This window comes from Aythya marila (assembly GCF_965140915.1).
Source record: "Aythya marila genome assembly, chromosome: 7".
NCBI lineage: Eukaryota > Metazoa > Chordata > Aves > Anseriformes > Anatidae > Aythya > Aythya marila.
In genome coordinates, this window is record NC_139048.1 from 35,569,552 (window position 1) to 35,591,700 (window position 22,149).

A 22,149-nucleotide genomic window follows, 5' to 3' on the forward strand; every position below is an offset into this window, starting at 1 on the left:
AATAGAAACATCCTAAGAGATTTTTATGATCCTGTGTTATTCTTGTGGGTATCTTTTTTCATTTCCATGCATCTGCTCATCCTTCCTTAGAACTGGATTAAGCAGCTGAATCTTTCACTGCTTTCTTTGTGGGAACAGCCGTGTTCAACCTGATGGTTCCCCTAGTAGATTTCATAGTGCTCCTCATTTGCTGACCTTTCTGTTCTTCTGTGGCTTTTTTTTTTTTGCCAGAGTCCTCTCTAAGATTGATCACACTTCCAGTAACTTTCCTCTTACTTTTTCCTTTTGTCTTTTGTTGGTAAATTAAGCTATTGCAGGTTGTGGGTTGGTTTTGACAAGTTTTTCATTGGTGCTGGAATTTTATGCTACTTTTTCTTAAGCTTCACATAAGCTGGATTGCTCTTGTCTGACCAGTTTTGGTTTAGCTCCTGTTGGCTCTTCCAGATGTTACCAGACTTTCAGAGCTCAAATCTTTTTCTTTTATTTTAAGTTTTGCAACAACATGTTTAGCATTTTTAATCAGGGTGATTATATAATAGGTTTAGCATGAGCTTAACCTAGAGGATACCTTAAAAAAACAAACAAAAAAATAAGAAAAAAACTGACCATGTCTGTATCTTTAAAATCTTGTATGTATTCCTGCTTTTAATCACTCCAGAAGCCAGAAAGATTCTGGTTACATTTATAAGCATTTAATCCACACATTTTGCTAATTGTTTACACTGTAATTTGTAGCTTGTGTCTGATTTATTTGAGGTGTCTAAATATCTGTCCAAGCTTATGTCTGTCAGTCTCTTTAGAAGCTATTTCTGTTTTAATCCCTTTCTGAAAACTAGTGAACAACATTAAAATGATCTGCATTTTTAGTACAGACATACTTTGTATCTACTAGAGTGGTTTTAAGAGCTTTCTTTAACATAGCCAGGAAAGTTTAGTGGTTTTTTTTTGTTGTTTTGTTTTCTATTCCCAGTTTATTTTAATCTCTGTCCTGTGCAGTATTGAGTCATGCTAAAAATATCTTCATTAGGCTGTCATTGATCTACAGCAGGGCATTCGGGCATGCTGTGTCTGAGTTTTGTGATATCTTTGCCTTAGGTAAATCAGTAAGTATATCAGAAAAAAAAAAAAATCATTTTCATGTGTTCTTTTTCTAGGATTCTCAAATAACGGCATTGATTTCTCGTTGTGTTTATTAAAATTTGCCTATTAATTTTAAACTTGCTTTGTTATTCTCTTGGAATTTTTTTTAACATTCCAAACCCTGCACTTAATACATATTTTGTGACTGACTGTAGTGCATTTTTGCAGAACTACGACTTATAAACTTGTGAAGAATTGTAAAATCAGATTCTTATAAAAGCACTTCAGCTAATCTGAATAGCAGCATTTTAATGGAATATTGGGTTGGAGGAAAATTTATTTTGGAATCTCTCTGCTTGGTAGTTTAAAACCAACCAGACACACTGGCTGGCCTTCACCTTCATTTTGTTTTCCAGCCTTGTAAACACATTCCATCTGTGATGTCTAGTCCATGCATGAATAAAATATGAAGTGATTTAACACCATGTATTATGTTGGGGTTACTCTTAATTCTCAGACTTGAAATGAGACATTTTTAGATCACGTACTGAAACTTCGTGGGGCTTTTGACTGGCTTTGAGGCAGCAGTGTACAAATATCTTATTTTCTGTAATGTGGAAAACACCATAGTGTTTGTCTTCTTTTATTTATATCATGGCTGTATTCTTGGAAAGGATGGGTGGGAGGAAAGAGGAATTCTCTCTCTTTCTAGCTCTCTTATATTTGGATTCATGGAGTTTTTACAGAGCCCTTGAGCCCTCCTGGGTGTCAGCTTGATGAGAGCTTGCATGCAACCAGCAGCTGTGGTTGAATGGCAGAAATAACTGGAAAGTCTCTGTAGTCCTTTACTGCACAAGTAGTAACCTTTCAGGATGCAGGTCACAGCTCAGATGAAAGGATAAAGGCAATATCTTAATAGCTTTCTTTCCTTTTCAGCTAAAAGCTCTTGCCGACATAGCAGGTTGGTATCACAAGGCCATTAGGTTTACATGCAGTAGATATTACGCATACAAGCTTGAAACCACATTGTCTGCTCTAGAGTCACTGGGCCCACGTTGCAAACTAGGGTAGAACAGCTCTCTAACATGTATCCTTAGCTGCTAGTCTATGCTGTGGCATTTCCTGAAGCATTCAATGCCTGTGAAAACTTAACAGTGTGACACATCAGTGGCACTCTTGCACAGCTCTCAATGTGGTCTCTAATTCCTCCCAGCCACACATAAATATCAATTGAAACAACTGTATCAGAGCCATTACAGGTCTTGTTTGGCAGTCCATGCTCAAAATTTTCAATATTTGTGTAGCATTCAGTCCTAACACTGACTTTTTTTTTCCAGCTTACATCACTTAAAGTAGTGAAAGAATGCACTTAAAATTAGTGTTTGGTTCCCAACGACTAAACACATGCTTTTTCTTAAATAGTAACGTAACGACTGACACAATTAAAATGTACACCAGAACAGCTTGTATCTAATATTTTGGATAACCTGATAGTTAACATATATTCTACATTTAAGAGCCAATGAGATATGAATACTAAAAAAGCTACTGAAACAAAAGACACTCAGTGTCTTACCTGTAGTGCTTTCGTCTCAAGAAAAAAGGTCATAACAGCTTCAGATGATGATTAGTGTTTGCTCAGTTTAACTGTTTTACATTTCCTTGCTGAAATAGCAGTTAGGCAAGCTTTTCTGAACAAGTTTGTGCCTTGCACTCTGCCTTTTCCCCCTCCTTGATTATATTCCCCATCAGAGACCAGATTGCTGAGGAAACTTTTTAGACATTAGAAAACCAAAATCAGATATGTTGAACTATGATCCCATGTCTCTTTATATGAAAATAACAGACTTCTGTAGCAAACATGCAAAGTTGATTTCAGTCTTTCAAATATCCCTCTGTTCTGGCTTACATTCATATCCAAGCATTGTTCAATACATTGCCAAAGAACATTTAAGTAAATAACTTTCCATCAGGCTAGTATCTTCAACAATCTAAGTCTCTCTACTTTTTCTGTATCATATTAAAAAGTTTGTCGGTATATGTGAGTGTATTTGCAAGTTCCTGCGGGGCTGTTAGGTTTCATTTGGGTTCCTGATCTTTACAAACTTCCTTGGAAAATTAAGAGCGTGTAATACATGCAGGAATTAATGGGAGTTGTGGTTTGTAGAGAACAGAGTCTCTGGAGTCATCTTACAAGCCAGTTTTATTGTGTGCATATAACTAAAACCATCTGTGTGACTTGGTCTTAGCAATATTGTTTGGAGAGCCCTAAATCAAATCCTGAATGGGCAAGATTACTGAAGGCAGGTTTGCACTAGAATCCTTCAGGTTAAAGCCACTGATGCCCAGTCTTTTCTCCTTTGTAGCATAAAAAACATTAGCAAAAGGTAAGTTTGTGCTAGTTGTCCTTGTTTCACCAAGATCTATCCTCTGGAAACAGGCTTATGTTTACAGAAACCGAAGTGAAAATAGCATGTGAACAGCATAAACTGACTGACTGCGGTCAAAATAGCCCTGCATTTGCATAACTGTGCAGTATTTAAAGGACCAGCTAGTGTGCTTTGGTACAGTTTACTAAAGGTGTTTCCTTGAGACTTTGTCCTCTTCAAGCATCTCTGAAAAGTGGAATTAGAAGGCTCTGGTTCTAAGCAGCATTGATTTGTACAGTTATAGAAAATAAGTCTAACCGTCTTGTTACAGTTCCTGATAAATGGACATTGACATGGACTACGAAAGACCAAACGTTGAAACTATCAAGTGTGTGGTGGTTGGAGATAATGCAGTGGGGAAGACTCGTCTGATTTGTGCAAGAGCATGCAATACAACCTTGACTCAGTATCAGCTGCTGGCAACTCATGTACCAACTGTCTGGGCCATTGATCAGTACCGTGTCTGCCAAGAGGTAAGGACTGCAGGTCCACAAAATATGGAGCACATGCTGTGAGCTTGTACTAATGTTTATTGGCTAGCCTTTCTTTGCCAGAATGCAGCAATGAGCTCACAAGTATTGTATGTGCAGTTTCTTCTGCAGCCGTGGTCTGATATGCAAGGAAGCTGACATCTCCCCAAGTCTCTCATTCCAAAGCATTTTTTTCTTAAATTAGAGGCATTTTTAAAAGCTGTATGTTCTGCTTGTGTTTTATAAAATATAGCATTCAACAAAGACTACATGTGATAGACTCTTGATGTAGCATGCTTTTGATCTCTTTACAAGGCAAATTAGAAACGTATTTGTTTGATGGAGGAAAAGAGAACATAATGTGTATTTTGTTCTAGGTCCTTGAACGCTCACGAGATGTTGTGGATGAAGTGAGTGTTTCTCTCAGGCTGTGGGATACGTTTGGGGACCACCACAAAGACAGGCGCTTTGCTTATGGAAGGTAAGTTGATCCAAACTAAACTTTAAATCATATTTGTAGTAAAATTTCAGAGCAGTAGAATTTGCAAATCTTGGTTTTTAAAAAGCAAGGACTTAAAAACAATCAAGGGTTGTCATATTCCTGCCTACTGCAAAGAGGATTATATACTGCAAGGATTAAAAAGAGATAAATATTTTAAAAGCAGCATAGTTTTACTACACTACATTTCCTTGAAAAGCCTGCTAAGCTCTGTCAACAGATGTTGTCCCATTTCAAACTTTAAAGAACATTCCCAAAATATGATTGTGGTTTTACACGAAATTGAACATCAGCACTCCCTGCCTAAGTGGTATATGATGTAATTACCTACTTATTGCTGAGCTAACAAGCAGATATGTTGGAAAACTGATGGATGGAATAGTTCTTGTATTAAAACCTGTGACATTGACTGGACAGCTCACCTACTTAGAGCAGAGCCCATTCTATCACAGGTGAGACTCTTCTGTATTTTGTTATTTAAAGCTAACAAAAGGAAAAAACGTTCTTCTGTAAGTATCAAGTGTTTGTTAGTGAATGGATTACACTCAAAAAGCTTTAAAGAAAAAAGAAGTAATCTGGATTATTCCAGCATATATAACATAACTTCAGCATGGACTTCAACAAGGACTGAAAGCATGTACAGTGAGAACAGACTACCTCTGTGGGGCAGATACTTAGCTGAAGAAGATGGCTGATGGACAGGTTTTTTGGAAGTTTTTTGTGCTTGTTTTTTTTTTTTTTTTTCCCCCATAACTGACATTTAAGTAAGGTCTTGGTCCTCACACATTTTTTCACCTTTTCAGACTTACTTTTCCATATTCTCTCTGCTTCAGTCTCTGCAGATGACCAAGCTTCCATAGACAATTTTTTTCCAGCTGAGAATGTCCACTGTAGATTTCGTGTCCCGGCTTTGAATTCAATGTTGTCAAAATGTACTGTCTTACTGTTTTCACTCTGTGCTACCTGATGAAATGAGGGGCTTTGGAGGTTGACATTTTTTCTTTGTCCCTCAGCATCACTGCAGAGGGTTCTGCTGGTTGAATCAGTCAGTTAAATGTTCACAGTGTAAAAGTCTGCACAGCAGTTGGTACAGACCATGCTTTGTATACAGCCCTGTGTTAGTGGTCTATTTTAAGAGTCATGAATTAGCTTGAACTTTGCATCAGAAGCTAAGGCAGCACTGCAGCAGTCCAGGGCTACAAAACCTTTACCATTTGTCAATAATCACTGTGTGTGGCTTTAAGGTAACATTGGCCTTAATAACAGTGTTGCTCAAGTATGTGAGTAGATACTGTTTTAACATTTGGCAGCATGTGGAGCCTACTTTGATAAATACAGATATAACTTAACATTTCCTGTAACCGTTCCTCTTTGGTGTGGCCTCCTAATATTCTGCAACAGATACTGTGTCACTGAGAAGATTACTGGAGATTAAGAGAACAAAATCAGGCATGTTCTGAACTCTGATCCACCGTTTACTGACAGGACAGGAGAGGGGGGAAAACAACATGCTTAGCGTCTAATCCTGCAAAAACCAAGGGGGCCGTGCAGAACTTGAGATCTCTTGGGATTAAGCATGTGAACACAGGGATTCATTTGTGATGTTACCAGAATCGAACCTATGTAGAATCAGGTTTGTTATACCCTGGTCAACTTAAAAAGGTTGTTCTGGAAACTTAGGGTGCTGTTAGTGTTTTTTCTTCTGCAAGTCTCTTAATCTAGTATGTAACTGGAATCTCTAAAGAATTTATTTTCTAAATAGAGTTTCAGTTGTAATATTTCCTAACTGTAAGCACTGATCAGGTGGTACTTCTTTCTTTTTTTTTAAAGTTAGTTTTATTTTGAATCAGCTGTTCAGCATTTTATCTGTTTTAGCATTTCTGAACATTTTACCATTCAATAAAAATATTGAATGTTCACATTTATGGGAATTGATTTTAAATTACCTTAGTATATTGAACTAGCCTACTCCTAGGTGAGGCAGTACAGTTAAAGATGCAGTTTATGCCAAACCACTCAAGGCTACATCTCCAAGTACCCAGGGCTTCTGATTGCCTGAAATATCATTTAATGAGATATCCTTTTAGTTTCCTTCAAAATTGTTTTATGCCTATGCTCCTTGTGCAAGGAAAGGTTTATTTCAGCCAAATACTCAGCCAAGACCTCTAGTTGTCTTAAACATGGTGTAACGAGAAGCAGCAGGTCACTAATTCACCTGTTGCTCATTGAAAAATATTATTCCCTATAGTTGTGCAAAATGTTTTATAAATAGATCATGCTATAGATGACAGGGTGAACAGTTAGCAGGACTTGCAGCAAAGATAAATCCTTCTTAATTCTTTATTTTTCACAGATAGAACTGTGAAAAGAGAATGATTAAAGGAATGTTTTACTGCTATTTTTTCATGTGAGAGAAAAAGAGAAACATTTTGGTGTTAATGAGAATGCAATAGTTAATGTTTGTACTGACATCCTTTAAAATGGGTGTGTGGAGTGTGAGATCCAGCTCACGTTCTGCTGTGTGGTGTTCAGTTTAATAATCATGTTCCTACAGGAGCTTTGGGAAACAGATCCTGGCAGACTAAGGGAGGGAGAGGGAGGTGGCTGGAGGGACTTGTGGAAATATTTTCTGCAGTGGTTTATAGCATTAAGTTTTTGGTTTTTTTTTTTTTTTTGTTTTGTTTTGTTTTTCTTTAAACTCGAGTGTATGGTTTAGTTTTGGAGGTGTCTGTTCAGTTCAGTTTAGGCACCATGTGATGTCAAAGTCACCTGGTGATACTCTCCTGCAGGGTTTCATTTGATGCAAAATCACTCCAAAGTGACAATAACACAAATACCATGTCTTTGTTAAGATTAGCATACTCATTTCCAGCACCTAGACACCTCTTCATCCAGTAACAACGTAGTCTCAGAGCTATTGCACTCTGTAAGACTGCAAATGAAGTGGGAACTTTATATAAGCTGAAGTTGCTATTACGTTCCGGTGCTCCTGGGGGGCACAGATCTGTATGTTTTAAAGACATGAGAACATCTACATTTACGTTTCTGTCAGCTTGTCAGCATTCTTAACCCTCTGTCCTCCTGTCCAATTTGGTTTTGTTTGAACAACGTGTAATTGTGTTCAAACTAATTCTAAAAGACAAATGGAAAAAAGTGGCTTGCACTTGTTTTCCTTTTGCTTCCTTTATTTTTTTCCAGGTAAACATGTTTGACTACAATTTGATTAATAAATTTCTTGATACATGCAGATCAAGTATGTGTAAACATGAGCACAAATCTGCAAAGAGTTAATTCAGACCCAAACAAATATTTATCCTCAATACTACGAATGTGGTTTGTCAGCTAATGCAGCCAGGATGATTTATTTACTTGCGACTTAAATATGAGCTGTAGACCAAACAAAATCTGTTCATACAGCATGGGCAGAAAACAGCTTTTTCCTCGTGACTTATAAATGTGAATGAGCCTTTCTGTGAGACTGCTGACAGAGCCTCTTAAAATATGTTTAGAGTATTTTCTCTGTTGTGAATGGATTTCCTAAGCCTTATGGGTATTCTATGTACACAAAGAAACATGTGTATTTGTCTTTTTCTGTGTGATTACAATTCCCTTAACCAGTTACTTCCATGTAATTGAATCCACAAAAATATACCTTCTGACTGCTGCTGAAATGATTCCATGAGTAGGGATTTATCACCGTTATTTAAAGATTTCTGCCAATCTGTTTAAAGGTTGATTCGTTTACTTTTTCTTAAAATACAGTCATAATGGTATTTCTGTAAAAGCAGGTAAATTTGATGTGAAATGGTATTTGCCTTCAGGAAATACAGCAAGATTAGGACAAGGTGGGTGTCTTTGCAGAGTTACCGGGCCTTTAGATAGGTCAGCGTCCCCATCACTCACTGTCTACGTTGAGAATTGAGCCAAAAGCTCCTCTCCTTTCTTCAGAGAAAGGCCAAGGTTTCAGGAGTGCTTTGAATAAAAGCCCACACTTCTGCAGGACTTCTTGTCCTGAGATTCCTTGTTCTTATATTACAATAATTCTCTTTCCACATACCTTACGAGCCGTTTACTGACATGGATTGGAGGGGAGCATCAGAGATGTGTCTCTGCAGCAGTAGCACTTAACAGACACAAAAGTCTCTTGCTTTGTTGACAAAGGGTCAGCTGGTGGGGAATCCACTTGCTTTCAGATCTGTGTGTTTGCCCTTGCTGATTCCTTTTGCTACCACAAAAACAAAAATAATGTGCAGTATCTTCAATCATCTTCCAATACAAAAAAATTGTGAGCCTTCTCTACTTTACAGTGGTTTATAGGCTATTCAGGTTCTTCACCAAGCAGTTTTGAAGAAATGTAAAGAACATTTTTGATACTTGATATGAAATGTTTTTTCTGTTGTGTTTGATTCCGATCAGCCCCGAGAAAGACTAGAATAAGCAGAGAGGTTCAAAGACAGATTGCATCCTCAAGAGATTTTATTTTGATAGGGAGTGTGCATGTACTATTTTTTTCTTCTTTCATTTTGTACACTGACATTTGAGGCTTTTCCACTCAGTCAGTGGGAAAGTATACACTTCATGTACCTAAAGCAGTAAAATCAAAGCAGATCTACTATGTGTCTTCTCTGCATCCCATCCTAGTTCCATATTGTAAGTAGAAAGAGGTTGGAATTGCTGTTAGGAATCCTTCTTTAAAAAGGCAGTTATGTGCCAAATGAATGTTAATGGGGTCTGAGACTCAGTTTAACAGATATGTATCTAGAATAAAGAGAGAGCTGTAGTACTTCAAGCCTTCCTTGAGTGAAAGTATGTATCAACTATTATTTACTCTATTTCATAATTTTCCATGTTTCCTTTGCTCTCACAAATCACTGTCTGGGGGAGGCAATGGGAAGAGGACATGGGCTTTATCCTGAGTACTGCAAGGAAAAACCAGAACCTCTCAGAAATGCTAAACCTGGGAAATGACTTTCTGTAGAAATCTTTATCTCAGTGAATTATTTCTTTGTGTGTGTGCTAGGTAGAGTTCTAGAGCTGTTTTCTACACCAAGGCTCTCAGGATCTCAGTCTGGATTTCTTCATAAATGTATCAGAATATGCACAAAAAGATATGTGTTTTAAACTCAATTCACTTATCAATAGCTTGTTGACATCAACTTGCCAGTGGAAGCTTCCTGACAACAGTTGTTGCTGTTTTTGTGTGTTTGTTGTTGTTTTTTAACGTACTTTTGAAAAAGTAATTAATAATATGCTGGTTTGGGGGATAGCCCAAGAAAAGCAAAAATAACGGTATTCCATATTTTTTCCCCAGATTAACAGATGCTGCTAAATATGTCTTTATTTATGTTCAATTTTCATGTATTCAGTGACTTCAGAATTCACTCTCATACTGGATGCAAACCAGAACCCATCATTCTCTCCTCTTCCGTAGGATTTTTGCCTCCCTCTTCGTCTTGTTCCTATTGTTGTCTTTCATTAGCACTTAAAAGGAATCATGTTTTTAATTAACTTTAGGATCTTGGTTTGAATCTTCCTTTTTCTGTTTGTTTTCCATCCTCACGTTCATCCCCTCCCTTTAAACATTTCTTCTTCTACTGAATACCATAGATTTAGATGACACATTAGCTAAACCTCTTTTACCTCTTTTAAGCTGTGTTTTTTATTGGAACATTAGTTCCTGGTATTTTTTAAGAGGATGGGATGGGAGTTAAGAAGGGGTTCATTTGTTTCCTTTATTTTTCTGCAGTATCTTGGATGAAAGTTGATTGGTTCTCTGTAACTCTCAGATGTAAGCTGCTTCTGTACAATAACAGAAAATAAGCTTGCAACATCCACCTTTCTCCATGTGTCTGTTTTGTCCATTGTTTTGTGAATTATTTTATTTTTCATCTGAAGGCAGCAGTCAGCTGACAAAAACATTCTTAACTAAATCATTATCAGTTCCTTTTTATGGTATGAGTTCTGGTGTCTCTCTTGCTGGCTTTTTCTTTTTCCATCCTTCTCCATTGACTTGGTGTTCAGGCTTTGTGTCTTGCTTTTATAAACCTTGATGTGAAAATTTAAGAATTTCAGCTTCAGTTAACTATCTCTAGAATTCTATTTGTCCTTTTTTTTTTTTTTTTTTTTCTTGTGTTAGGAATGAAGTAATCAAAATCTCTGCTCCTGGGGAGGGAGTGGATGTGTGTAGCGTATATTATGGATGTGTATGGTGCAAACATGCCAGATTCCAAGGAGAGTTTTACTGAGTTGAGGCTGGTAAAAATTGGCCCACAATCATGCTAGGGTAGCTTGCGGGCAGCCTATTTCAGCTGCAAGTTCTATTTAGCACCTTGTATTTTTGCATTTTTCATATGCATATGCTGAACCAGAGTTATAGGTAAATTTAATTCTTATAGTCAGCAATAAAATGAAGCAAATCCCCAAACTGTGTAAGCAGTCCTTTAAATTAAAAATAAAATTATTTTCTCCTTGTTATATTGTTCCACACAATTTTGTCATTCTTTTTAGCACTATTGCTGGTCAGGCATTTGGACAATAAGAATAGTTCTTACAGCTTCCTGCTGTGGAGGTTGAGGTATTTTAATGCTTCTTCATGATACAAAACTTTTTTTTTTTTTTTGTCATTCTCTGTACGTGCACCACTACTTTCCCATGAGTACCTCAGAGGAAATAGGAGAGATTTTTAAATGCTTGCACTTCAGAATATGCATTGTTTGTAAGGAATGTATGGGATAGTTTTCCACTTTTGAAGCACAGTCTTGAAATATGTAATTTTCCTAAAGGTAGCTTTATCATCTTCTTATTACTGTTGTTTCTTACTAAAAATGATGTTACAGAAACTTGAGAAATAGATCTGCATGTTACTCACCACCCAATCTGAATATATTTCAGGGCATTTTGACAGTTTCGCACATTACACCAGTACTTAAGAAGCTTCACTGCAGTCGGTAAAGTATAGAACTAATTGATTCTCCTGCTCACATCCAGGGCATTGCATGGTCTTGCCCTGCTTTACCCAGATATCTTCAGTTTTTCACATGCCAGGCACCCCCTGCATTTTAGTTTTCCTATCGACTCATCTGTTTTGAGTGTGTGCACATAAGTCCTGTGTCTTCAGGTCATTTTGTTATGCTCACCAGTCACTTAACGACTTTCTTCTCATTTCATGTGATGGCTGCAACTGCATTTACTAAAAACTGAGTCCACTTAAAACATGTTATCAGCCTTGCTTATAGCTATCTGCACTATTTATTCATTTATTTGCAGCTCTGTGAGATGCATGCATGAAAAAAAGTTGTATAACTGAGTGTATCTCTTTCTATCTCTCTCTTCAAAATGTACCTGGATCAACATGGAGATATGGCAGGATTTTGTAAATGAGATTCCGGATGTAATTGTTAGATGGTCTTCTACAGCCTGAGCCTCCTGTGTTTGTGAACTTTGCAGAAGCTGGTGTTTGAACCCAGGCTGCCCTACACAATCTTTCCTTTCAGGTGGTTGAAAGACTATGCAGGTGGACACTAGAGATAGGTTGTGTCCAATTCTGTCTGAAATAGGATGAGTTCAGCTGTGACATGGGTTTCTGAGGAACCACAGGGGACTATTGTGGGAAATGTATAAGGAAAAAATGAGGGCAGAAGAATCAAAAGCAAAACAACTTTTAATTGATAAACAAACATCTAAGGATTAGTTGTAATGGTCAAGTGAGTCTAGCAGTTTGGATGAACTTCTATCAAAGAAAAAAATCTCTAAAATTCTAAGATTCTATAACATTCTAAGAATAGACTCCATTGTTTTGACCCCAGTTCTTATCAGAGAAAGCTGATACCTAGAAATAGGGAAAAAAAACAAGAGGAGAAATTCACTTTTTTTTTTTCCCTTCCCCATAGTCTCTTCTGAAAGTTTCATTTGAATAAGCATGTATAACAGACTTCTTGTCATACAAAGTATAACTTGTCTATCCTTAAACTGATTCTGTTGGACTTGACTCTTTTTGGGTCTCATTTAAGCTCTCTAAAATAAGAAGTGTACTTCTAACTTGTCCTCTAGAAAGACATGAATATAGCATAGCAATGCAGTTCGACCTTTCTTCTGCCTGCTTTCCCACTCCTTGCATTTATTTCCAGATCAGACATGTCTCCTCTTCACATTCTGTATTCCTCAGCTTTATTCCTTCGCCTTTACAAAGCAAACGGTATTATTTCATGACTATATGACAAATGATACCCCGTACACGTGACCAGCAATTCTTGCATGCAGCAGTTCTTGCCAGTATCTCGTAAATTATAAACTAGAGAGAACCTCTTCCTAAGTAATACAGCGTGTACATTTCAGAAGGCATCCTGTTTTTTGAATGAGACATAAACCCGTTAGCATATCGGCAGCCATCATTACAGTTTATAACTCTAGTTTCAGACTATGGAATGTTAAACTTTTAAGCACACTTGCCATAAAATTTATGAGATGCCATTTAATACTGCTGTTTCCGTGAAGTTCTGTCTAAAATAAAAGTATTAGGAAAGATGAAAATGGATAGCAGTTTGTCATTGAGAGATGGCTCACCAGTGTGGTGTGTAAGTTTCTCCGCAGTGCAGCTCATTATGCCGGCTCAGGAACATACAGAACATGTAAGCAGATGAGTCTTTCGAAATCTCAGTCCCAAACCAATGGAGTATGTTACAGAAAAGAGCCTCGTGTAGAAAACTAACTCTCTGCTGCTTTTAACAGCTCTCTCAGAAAGGCTTGTCACACAGCTAACACACTGCCTTTTCTCCCCCACGTTAAGAGTTTCTGATCGTAGTGATTGCTGAGAAACTTCAGGTGGTTACAGTGGTTTTCTGTAGTTTGACTACTGCTGAATCTTGAGGTAGCTACGATAAAATTGGCTTGTCTTTGTGCTGTACTGCTTGCTCTTCTGCAGTGACTTGGAGTGCTCTCTGTACATCTTACACAGTTCAGATCTCACACAGTAGGAACTCCCAAGATGGCAGTGCACCATGTACCGATTCCTGCTAGAGATGGTGTTCTCTGGGGGTTTCTTTTTCATTCTCTGAGGTCTAAAAGAGGTTGTTGCTTCTGTCAGAAGTTCTTCTTATCGAGGTTTGGATATATATCACTGAATGCATTGAGGTAACGCCTATGTTTGTAGACAGGTTGCATCCCAGAATGTTTATGACATGCTTTCTTTGCCTACCAAAGCATCCTACAGGTTGTTCTTAACTACATTTAGGCCAAGCTGGGCTGGCTTGAGATGCAAGTGTTTTGCATTAAAAATTGTTTCCCCAACTCTGTGGGGAGCATTTTTAATGCTCTTGTGCTTTAATGCGTGACTCCAATGCAGGAGACTGGTCAGCCAGGAGATGATAACGTGAGTGGTGATGATAATGTTGATTACAGCTGAGAGAACCTGTTCCCTTTTTATCCACCTGCGAAGTCCTCCATGTCCACATCGTGCTCCCTCCTGTTTGCAGCCCCAGTGAGTAGAAAGAAACCCATTCTCTTGCACTGGTGGTGCAGAGGATTGCACTGTTGGCTGGTCCCACACTGGAGCAAGTCATGCAGAAATTACGAGTTTGGTGGCATGCTTAGATGTTTCAAATAAGAATAGATGACTCATAGTTTCTTCTGTTAAGCCTATGGAAAGCAGAATTTAAAAATAAATCAGTTATGTATTTCTAACACAAACAACTGAATCTACAAAACAATGCGTTGGATATCCAAGCTACTGTTTCTCTTTGCTGGTGGTTTGTGTTTGTGTTGTTGTTGTTTTTTTTTTTTGTGTAATACTTACCTTTGTTTCTTCTGGTATTTCAGTATCAAACATCAGCATATGCCTTAAGTATAACCACGTGCTTCTACTGCATTTGACAAAAGTGCATGCAAGGAGCGTCTTCTGTGTTGCTCATCTCGGCTGGTGCTCTAGGAGGAATGTGCTGGAGAAGTGTTCCTAGAACGCTTCTATGTTTTCAAGTCGGTGGAAATCTTTCTTGAATCATTCCTGAATTTTATTGGGAATTGGTTATGAAATTTCTTTTTTGAAAAAAAGTAGCTTGCATTTTTTTATATACTGCTACAGTGAGAAAGAAGAAAGTGAAAGTAAAACTCATTCATCCTTCTGTGTTGTTCAATAACCAACCACACAAAAATGGCAATAAATCAGATTTAAAAAAAAAAATCCTATCCTTTTACATTCCCTGGGAATATATATTTTTTACAATTTGGGAAATATTAATGCCTTATTGTAACCTGGCAGGTTCTCGCTTTTATGAACAGTTGTCAAACCAAATTTTATACTGGGAAGTTGGCAAGTTGTAAGTGTGCCTTTGGCACTAACATGAAATGTAGGTTTTTTAATCAAAGTTTCCAAAGGTCCGTTTTTGCCAAATGTTCACAGTCCTATGTAGGCAGTTAAACTTCCTCACAGTTTTCTGTCTCTGTTTTGTGCTAGCAGTGCAAATCATGTTCATGACTTGAATGAAAACTTAATTTCTTGCGATAAGGTGGGTGTGTTTTAGGAGCTAGCAGCCCCTGCTGTGGTGCTGGTTCAGTCTGTGACCTCTGTCGCTACCCAGTGATTTCCCATCCATCCTGTTCACGGCACAGGGGTGTTTACAGTACAGAACTCAGAGCATATGCATTTTAAGGGAAAATCCAGATTTTAACACAGGATAAATAAAGCATGGAAAAAAAAATACCTCTTCATTCTGCTTTTTGCTTCATTCAGAAGGCAATAAGGAGAAATGTCCTGTTGGTGCAGTTCCTTGTCCCGTTAGGAGTTACGGGTGAAGAAGCCTTCCCCCAGCTTGGTTTTGTGGTCACCCAGGGAAGTTCGGAGGTGATGAGCTGCTCGGGAAGCACATGCAGCTCAGCACATGAGCTGACGTGACACTCCTTGGCAAGGGCCGGACCCCACGCCAGGCCACAGGGCTGCCCTGGGGCCAGTCTGCTGGGTAGTCTGGGGCTGGCTACCCCAAGGAACAGGGCTTCAGCCCCGGCTATCTCAGGAGCCCAGGCGTGTGGCCAGCAGCAGTGCTGCAGGGCAGCTGTTGTCATCTCCTGCCTGCAAGCTCCTGGAGCCCTGTTTCCTTCTGGTTTGCAGAGCTGCAATGCTGCGTGTCTTATGCTTTGTAGCATCAGGAGGGCTGGATACTCAGGATGGCAATTACTTGGCTTAGGTATTAAGTTTTGAACAAGACAGACTGTTTCTCCAGGATGCTCAGTCATAGTTAGGGTTGGACAGACAGACAGCAGTTGCCTCTGGCAGTTCTGACCGTCTTGAATTAAACAATTGACCAGGTCAGAATACGCGTAACACAAATTTTTCATCTTAGCAGTTCATTGATTACTCCTTTCTGGGAGCTAAGGAAGCGTCTGTGGGGGTCTAGGTTGTGTTTTGACGTGACCTTGAATAAAGCAAGTTTGAATTTAATCGATGTATGCCTCAGTTACATAGAAGACCTTTGTATTGGCTACTTACCTCTCTCTATTTAGCAGATAGCTTTCCACTTTGAAAAGGCCTTGTCTCTAGATATGACAGATGGATTGCAGTTTATATAAGGTACAAACCCAGAGCCGGAGCATTCCTCTTGCATGAAATTTATGCTCCCAGCAGTACCTGTATTGTATGCAGCTATCTTTAGAAACAGTCTGGCTGGATATATCTGTGCCGTCAGTGAAATGTAGAAAGCAGCACTGAGGAGGTATTTCATTATTTAAAAGGTGAATGTTAAGATTCACTGCTCCTGCTCTGTACATTACACAAACTGCAGACACAACACATTTGTGCTAAATTCAAGAGTAATGGAAGTGAGGCATGGTATTGCCGAGGTTATTCTGCTGACGGTTATCTAGGAATAAGTTGACCCCTCCAAATGTCCCTTCCCCTCATTTTTTCTTGAGTTTCAATTCAACATTGTTTTGATTTTTTTTTTGTTTTGTTTTGTTTATTTATTCTCTCATGAGAGACCCAAGAGCTTGAGAACCGCTTTGTAATATCCCATCCTAGCTTATAAATAATGAAGTTGCCGCAAGTTAGGAATGCTCTGAGACAAGTACTCAAGCATTTCTCTGCATTAGGGTGCTAGCTCTGACAAGTTAGGTGATTGTTTGGTGGCTGAACTGCCAACCTTAATTCTCACACTTACACCTTATAAAGCAGTTTTATTTAGTGAAGTACTTTGTCTTTTCCAAAAACCTTTAAAAGCTTGCAAATATTTTCCTGCTTGCACTGATTTGAGGTACTGTCCTGTGCAGTGCTTTATTTCCATTGTAGCATTTATTTTTACTTGTACTGTAGAAGTGGTCATTGCTGTAAATTCTGCAGTAATTTGTCCTTTTAACAGGTTCTTTATTAAAGATGTTGGAGGTACTGCTGTACAAAGGGCATTGCAGAGGAGACAGCTTTATAATCTAAAAGGGTGCAGTAAAGGTATTTCTCCGTGACAAGTTCAGAAGAGATCTGTCTGCCTGTGTGGCTGTTCTAAAGTTTTGCCTAACTCCTTTCTAACTCCTAAGCACCAGTGATCCTTGAATTGCCGTTTAGGCTCCCCATCAGCAGAATTATTTCTCAAGCAGTGACAGCCTGTGAATAACTGTAGCATAAAAGCAGAGAATGGCAAGTTCTATCTCTCTGCTTACTGCTCTGTTTATATGTGCAGAGATCATCTCTCAGCGTTGAGGGGCAGTGCTTCCTAGGTACGTGGCTTTGTGCTCCCATGCTTTTGTGATGATATGCATAGCTTCTATCAAGTCTTTGCACGAAGAACATGTATTCTGATAGTCTGGGTGTCAGAGCATTGTTCAAAGCATAGAGTGGAGTAGCTTCAAGCTGGAGTTACGAAAATAGGTGAAGCTACAGTGGAAAGCGTGCTTGTTGGGTTTTAACTGGTGTCTTCTTGTTGCCTTTCTAGGTCTGATGTAGTTGTTCTGTGCTTTTCAATTGCTAATCCTAATTCCCTGAATCATGTGAAAACGATGTGGTATCAAGAAATCAAGCATTTCTGTCCTCGCACACCTGTCATTCTGGTGGGCTGCCAACTAGATCTCCGCTATGCAGATCTTGAGGCTGTTAACAGAGCCAGACGGCCTTTGGCAAGGTAAAGTTTAAACAAAAATAAGAATTAAGAAAATTATTTTGTTAATCAGGTATAATACTTTCCAAAGAGAAATGATAGAGTCTTATATCATTTTTTTTTCTAAAATGTTAATATATGTGCTTACATCTTTTTAATTCTGTTGTTTGAGCTGGTTAGTTAACACACAGAGTTGTTATTATATGTTCACCACAATGTTTTTGCACATTGGACATCTAATCTTGCTTGGGTGGCTGGAAACTACTATAGATAATGATGATTACCGGAGATTTTTGTATATGTCATTCTCTACCCGAACATGTATATCATGTCCCATCCTGTCACTACTGTCGCATACTGTTTTAAACGGAAAGATACTGTTCATGTTTTCTTAATTCTCAATGCATTTTTCTTCTGTAAATGTAATCCCAGATCATGCCAGAAAATTAAGTGCTCGCAAATTATTATTTTTTTTAAGTTCTAGGATAAAGGGAGAGTGGGGGGTTCTTCTAGGGAAGCTTTGTTTTTTCCCAGATACAAAAAGGAAGCATTCACACGTTCCTGCTTACTTCCAGTTTCCGCATTTTGTATGAATTTGAATGAGACCAGATTCATGGAAATATCTGGGATAATGTAATGAAAGAATTTATTGTAACAAATATCCATGAAGAGGCTGAATTAATATTTCATGGATTCTTATAAAACTTTGCATTGCCTTGTATTCAAATTCTTGACTTGGTAATATGCTTTTCTTAGGTTTATTTTTGTAAACAGATTACTTCTTCGGGTGGGTGGGATGGGTTTTCTGGTTGACTCTTTAAAAGATAATCTTTTTTTCAAAACTTAAAATTCTTTTTCTGCCCTAACCCTCCTTTATTATTTCACTATTAATAAAGTTTGAATCAGTATTCTACATGTCTAGCACAGACTTCTGCCACCTGAACTGATTATTAGCTGGCAACAAAAGCAAGCTGTTGTCTGGAGCGTGTTAAGTCTTTGCCAGCTTGTGTCTGTCCAATATGGTGTGTTCAGAGAATGCACTGTTGAGGTCATATCTTCTGGTGAGATGATTTTTTTTGTTGGGAAACTGGATCCCAGCCCAGATTGTTTTCTGGTTTGTTTACCCCATATCATATACTTGAGCTGCTCTGGAAATTCATGAGATCCCACATAATGCTTCTCCAGCCAAAATAGAGCCTGTCTCTTGAAGTGCTTGTTCTGTTACAACTTTGTCATAGGCTACCATAATTTGCTTTACAAAGCATAAGCTTAAGAAATATTTCTCTTTTCATATTTAGCTGTATTTGTGGCATCTCTGTCATGAGAATTTCCCCTTGAGCTTAAAGTATGTATACAAAGAAAGATACCAATTGAATGGCTGAGTAGAAAGGTGTTTTAGGAATTTTTTATTTTAATAATGAGAGTTCTCAAGCGTTCTATCAAATTTTCTTATTGTAAATTTTCCTTTAATACAGAGAGTGCTTACTCCATTTTGTGAAAACGATTTTATACATATTTTTAGTAACAGAGATGCATTGCAGAGAAACCACCAACCTTGAACAGAATTACAGCTATGTGCTATTCTAAAACTCTCTGATACAGCAGTTCTGGATTTCCAAAGAGCTTTGTGGGCTTTATTTTGTATTTTGTATTCATTTAAATTATATTTATTTCAGAATTGGTGCTGACACATTTTGCAAAATTCTTTGCTTTCTGACATAACCTTGTGATGATCACAGTGTGTGAGGAGAGCTATTTTTGTTTAACCCTAGGCCGATCAAAAGAGGAGATATTTTGCCACCAGAAAGAGGCAGAGAGGTTGCCAAGGAGCTTGGGATACCATATTATGAAACCAGTGTATTTGACCAATTTGGAATTAAAGATGTGTTTGACAATGCAATTAGAGCTGCCCTGATCTCCAGAAGACACCTGCAGTTCTGGAAATCTCATTTGAAAAAGGTCCAAAAACCTTTGCTTCAGGCTCCATTCCTACCTCCAAAAGCCCCTCCTCCGGTTATCAAAATTCCCGACTGTCCCGTACCGAACATGAACGAAGCTGGATATTTATTGGAAAGCCCCCTGTGCGCAGACGTTATGTTTGTTCTCCAGGAACAGGACTACATTTTTGCTCACAAGATTTACCTAGCTACCTCCTCTTCAAAATTTTATGACCTTTTCTTAATGGAATGTGAGGGAAGTCCAGACTTGGATGAAACACAGTGTAAAAAAGAAAATACAAGTAAGGATGTTTTGACAAGTCACCTTGAGACAAATTATGACAGTGAAGAGACATCCTTGAAATCTGCTGATGTTAAAATTCCTGCACCAGAAAGTACTGACACTTTAAACACGCTTGAACCCGAACCTGGTGAAACAAATTCTGCAGCAAGATCTCTGTCATCCTGGGGAAAAGGGTTTGTTAGTGTGCATAAGGAAATGCAACTGAATCCTGTCTCGAATAGGATGTGTCCTGTAACTGTGGTAAAAATGGATTCATCTGTGCAGGCTGGACCTTTTAGAACTGTTCTGCAGTTTTTATACACAGGGCAACTGGATGAAAATGAAAAAGATCTCACCAGACTAGCTCAGATTGCTGAGATCTTGGAAGTATTTGATTTGCGAATGATGGTGGAGAATATCATGAATAAAGAAGCCTTCATGAATCAAGAGATTACTAAAGCATTTCACGTCAGAAAAGCTAATCGGATAAAAGAGTGCCTTTGCAAAGGGACATTTTCTGGTGAGTAAATACAGGCTTCAACAGGACAAGTACTAATTCTGTTATTCATGTTGCTGTCTCTTCACAGACTTCAAAAACTGTGACAATTTACATTGTTCTGAGAGGAAGGATGAGACCAAAGCTACAGTGTTACTCAGGACCAACTTTGCCAGCCTAGGATTCTGGAGTTTAACTTCTCCAAATCTATACAGAAGCTTTTAAATAAGCGACCCAGTTTTCCAAAGTGTTGAACATCCAATATCTCTCTTTTAAGTGAGGCTTTAAGGTTTTATTTTTACTTAACTGTATAAAAAACCTAGAATTATATCTGAGTGGGGAAAAAGTGAAAGAAGTGCCCAGTTTAAAAAGTGCAATTGAAACATGCATTCTTGAGGCGGAGTTTCACTTTAAGCACAGACTTGCAGCGTGCCTGTTTCTTTGTTCCCATGACAGATGTGACATTTAAATTGGATGACGGGACCATAAATGCCCACAAGCCACTACTGATCTGTAGCTGTGAATGGATGTCTGCTATGTTTGGAGGATCATTTATTGAAAGCTTGAACAGTGAGGTATTTGTCCATTTGCTTATAATGTGTGATGGATTTGGGGTGATCGTCATTCAGTAGCTATTTGAACAGTTGCAATTAATCCCTGGAATGATTCTTTATATTTATTCTTTCCCTCCCTTGCAGACGTGGGTTGCTTTTCTTCTTAAGGCATTAAATTAGGATTCCTAGGATGATGACACATTTTCCACAAGGCATGAGATTTTCTCCAGTGTTGGAGCATGCGCTTAAAACCTGAAATCCTGTAAAATATTAAATATGGAACAAATTAAATATTAATTTCTTTATTTCTTTAGAATAAGTTTTAAAGTTGTGTGAATGAATGTTTACACAATCAGAAGCATTTCAAAGAATACATGAGACAGGAGATATTGAATATAAAAGGAAGAAATGTTAAAGAATGTGGAAGATAGAGAAGGGAGCTGGCTTCACAGTACTTTGACAGAAACTGAGCTCAACTTCTCTACGGCATTGGCTTGTTCTCTAGAGTAAAGTAGACATAAAGTGCTGTATAAAGGATCTCAATGCTTTGAAATAAGATTTTGCAACAGAAGCCTTGTATTTTCAGGTGCTTTTGTTGTCTGTTTTTCAAATTCTAAACATCCTGCTAGCATTTTTTCTCTGTCTTATCCATAACCAGTTTTTGATTTTTTTTATTAATATTTTTTTGTTGTTTCTTACCATCTTCAAGAGTCTCATTCATTTGAAGAGTTGAGGGTTTTTTGTATTTAATATTCAGGAAGATTATGTTCTACTTCAGTTTTTCTTGTTTCTTCTAATACAGCTGTAAACAATTCCTTTGCCAAAGGCATATTCAAGAAATGGTTCATTAAAAAAAAAGACAATAGTTTGCTTGTAGCAAGCAACATTTGGCAATGAAGAATACACATGAATTTTCTACCAGCCTATTTCTAATGATAAATCTGACAGTCTTAGCTCATCTTCCCAATTTAAAATTTTAAACTTTAAATTTAAAGTTTCCAATTTTCGTAGAGTTTAAAGCATTCAGTAATGAATTTGGAAGTTTTAAAATACATGTAGATATTAATTTAATGTTCTTCTTTGCTTTACAAAAACAAAATGATCTTTTTTTTTTTGTATTTGGGACACAACATTGTAGCAACTCATTCACAGAATTTTCTTTTCTCTGCATTAGCAAAACATATGAATAATGAATGAGGTTTACAACTAGCTGCTCTTGCTTGGAGAACTGAGCATTTCCCAGAGTGGCTGATATGCATGAGAGCATGCTTCGGTACTAACAAATCAGGGCTTGAATCCCACCCACCCAGATAGAGCTGACAGAAAAATTC

General features: G+C 37.9%; 1 protein-coding gene across 2 annotated transcripts in view; it reads left to right on the plus strand.

Annotated features, from left to right (window-relative positions):
* RHOBTB1 (Rho related BTB domain containing 1) overlaps positions 1-22,149 on the plus strand; it is a 48,859-nt gene that overhangs the window by 21,497 nt on the left and 5,213 nt on the right. For both annotated transcript variants that reach the window (XM_082764268.1, XM_082764269.1), the window contains 5 exons: positions 3,781-3,982; positions 4,357-4,460; positions 17,387-17,572; positions 19,321-20,288; positions 20,721-20,839. In XM_082764268.1, coding sequence (XP_082620394.1) covers positions 3,791-3,982; positions 4,357-4,460; positions 17,387-17,572; positions 19,321-20,288; positions 20,721-20,839 — 1,569 coding nt within the window. In that variant the 5' untranslated portion in view covers positions 3,781-3,790. The remainder of the gene's footprint in view (positions 1-3,780; positions 3,983-4,356; positions 4,461-17,386; positions 17,573-19,320; positions 20,289-20,720; positions 20,840-22,149) is intronic.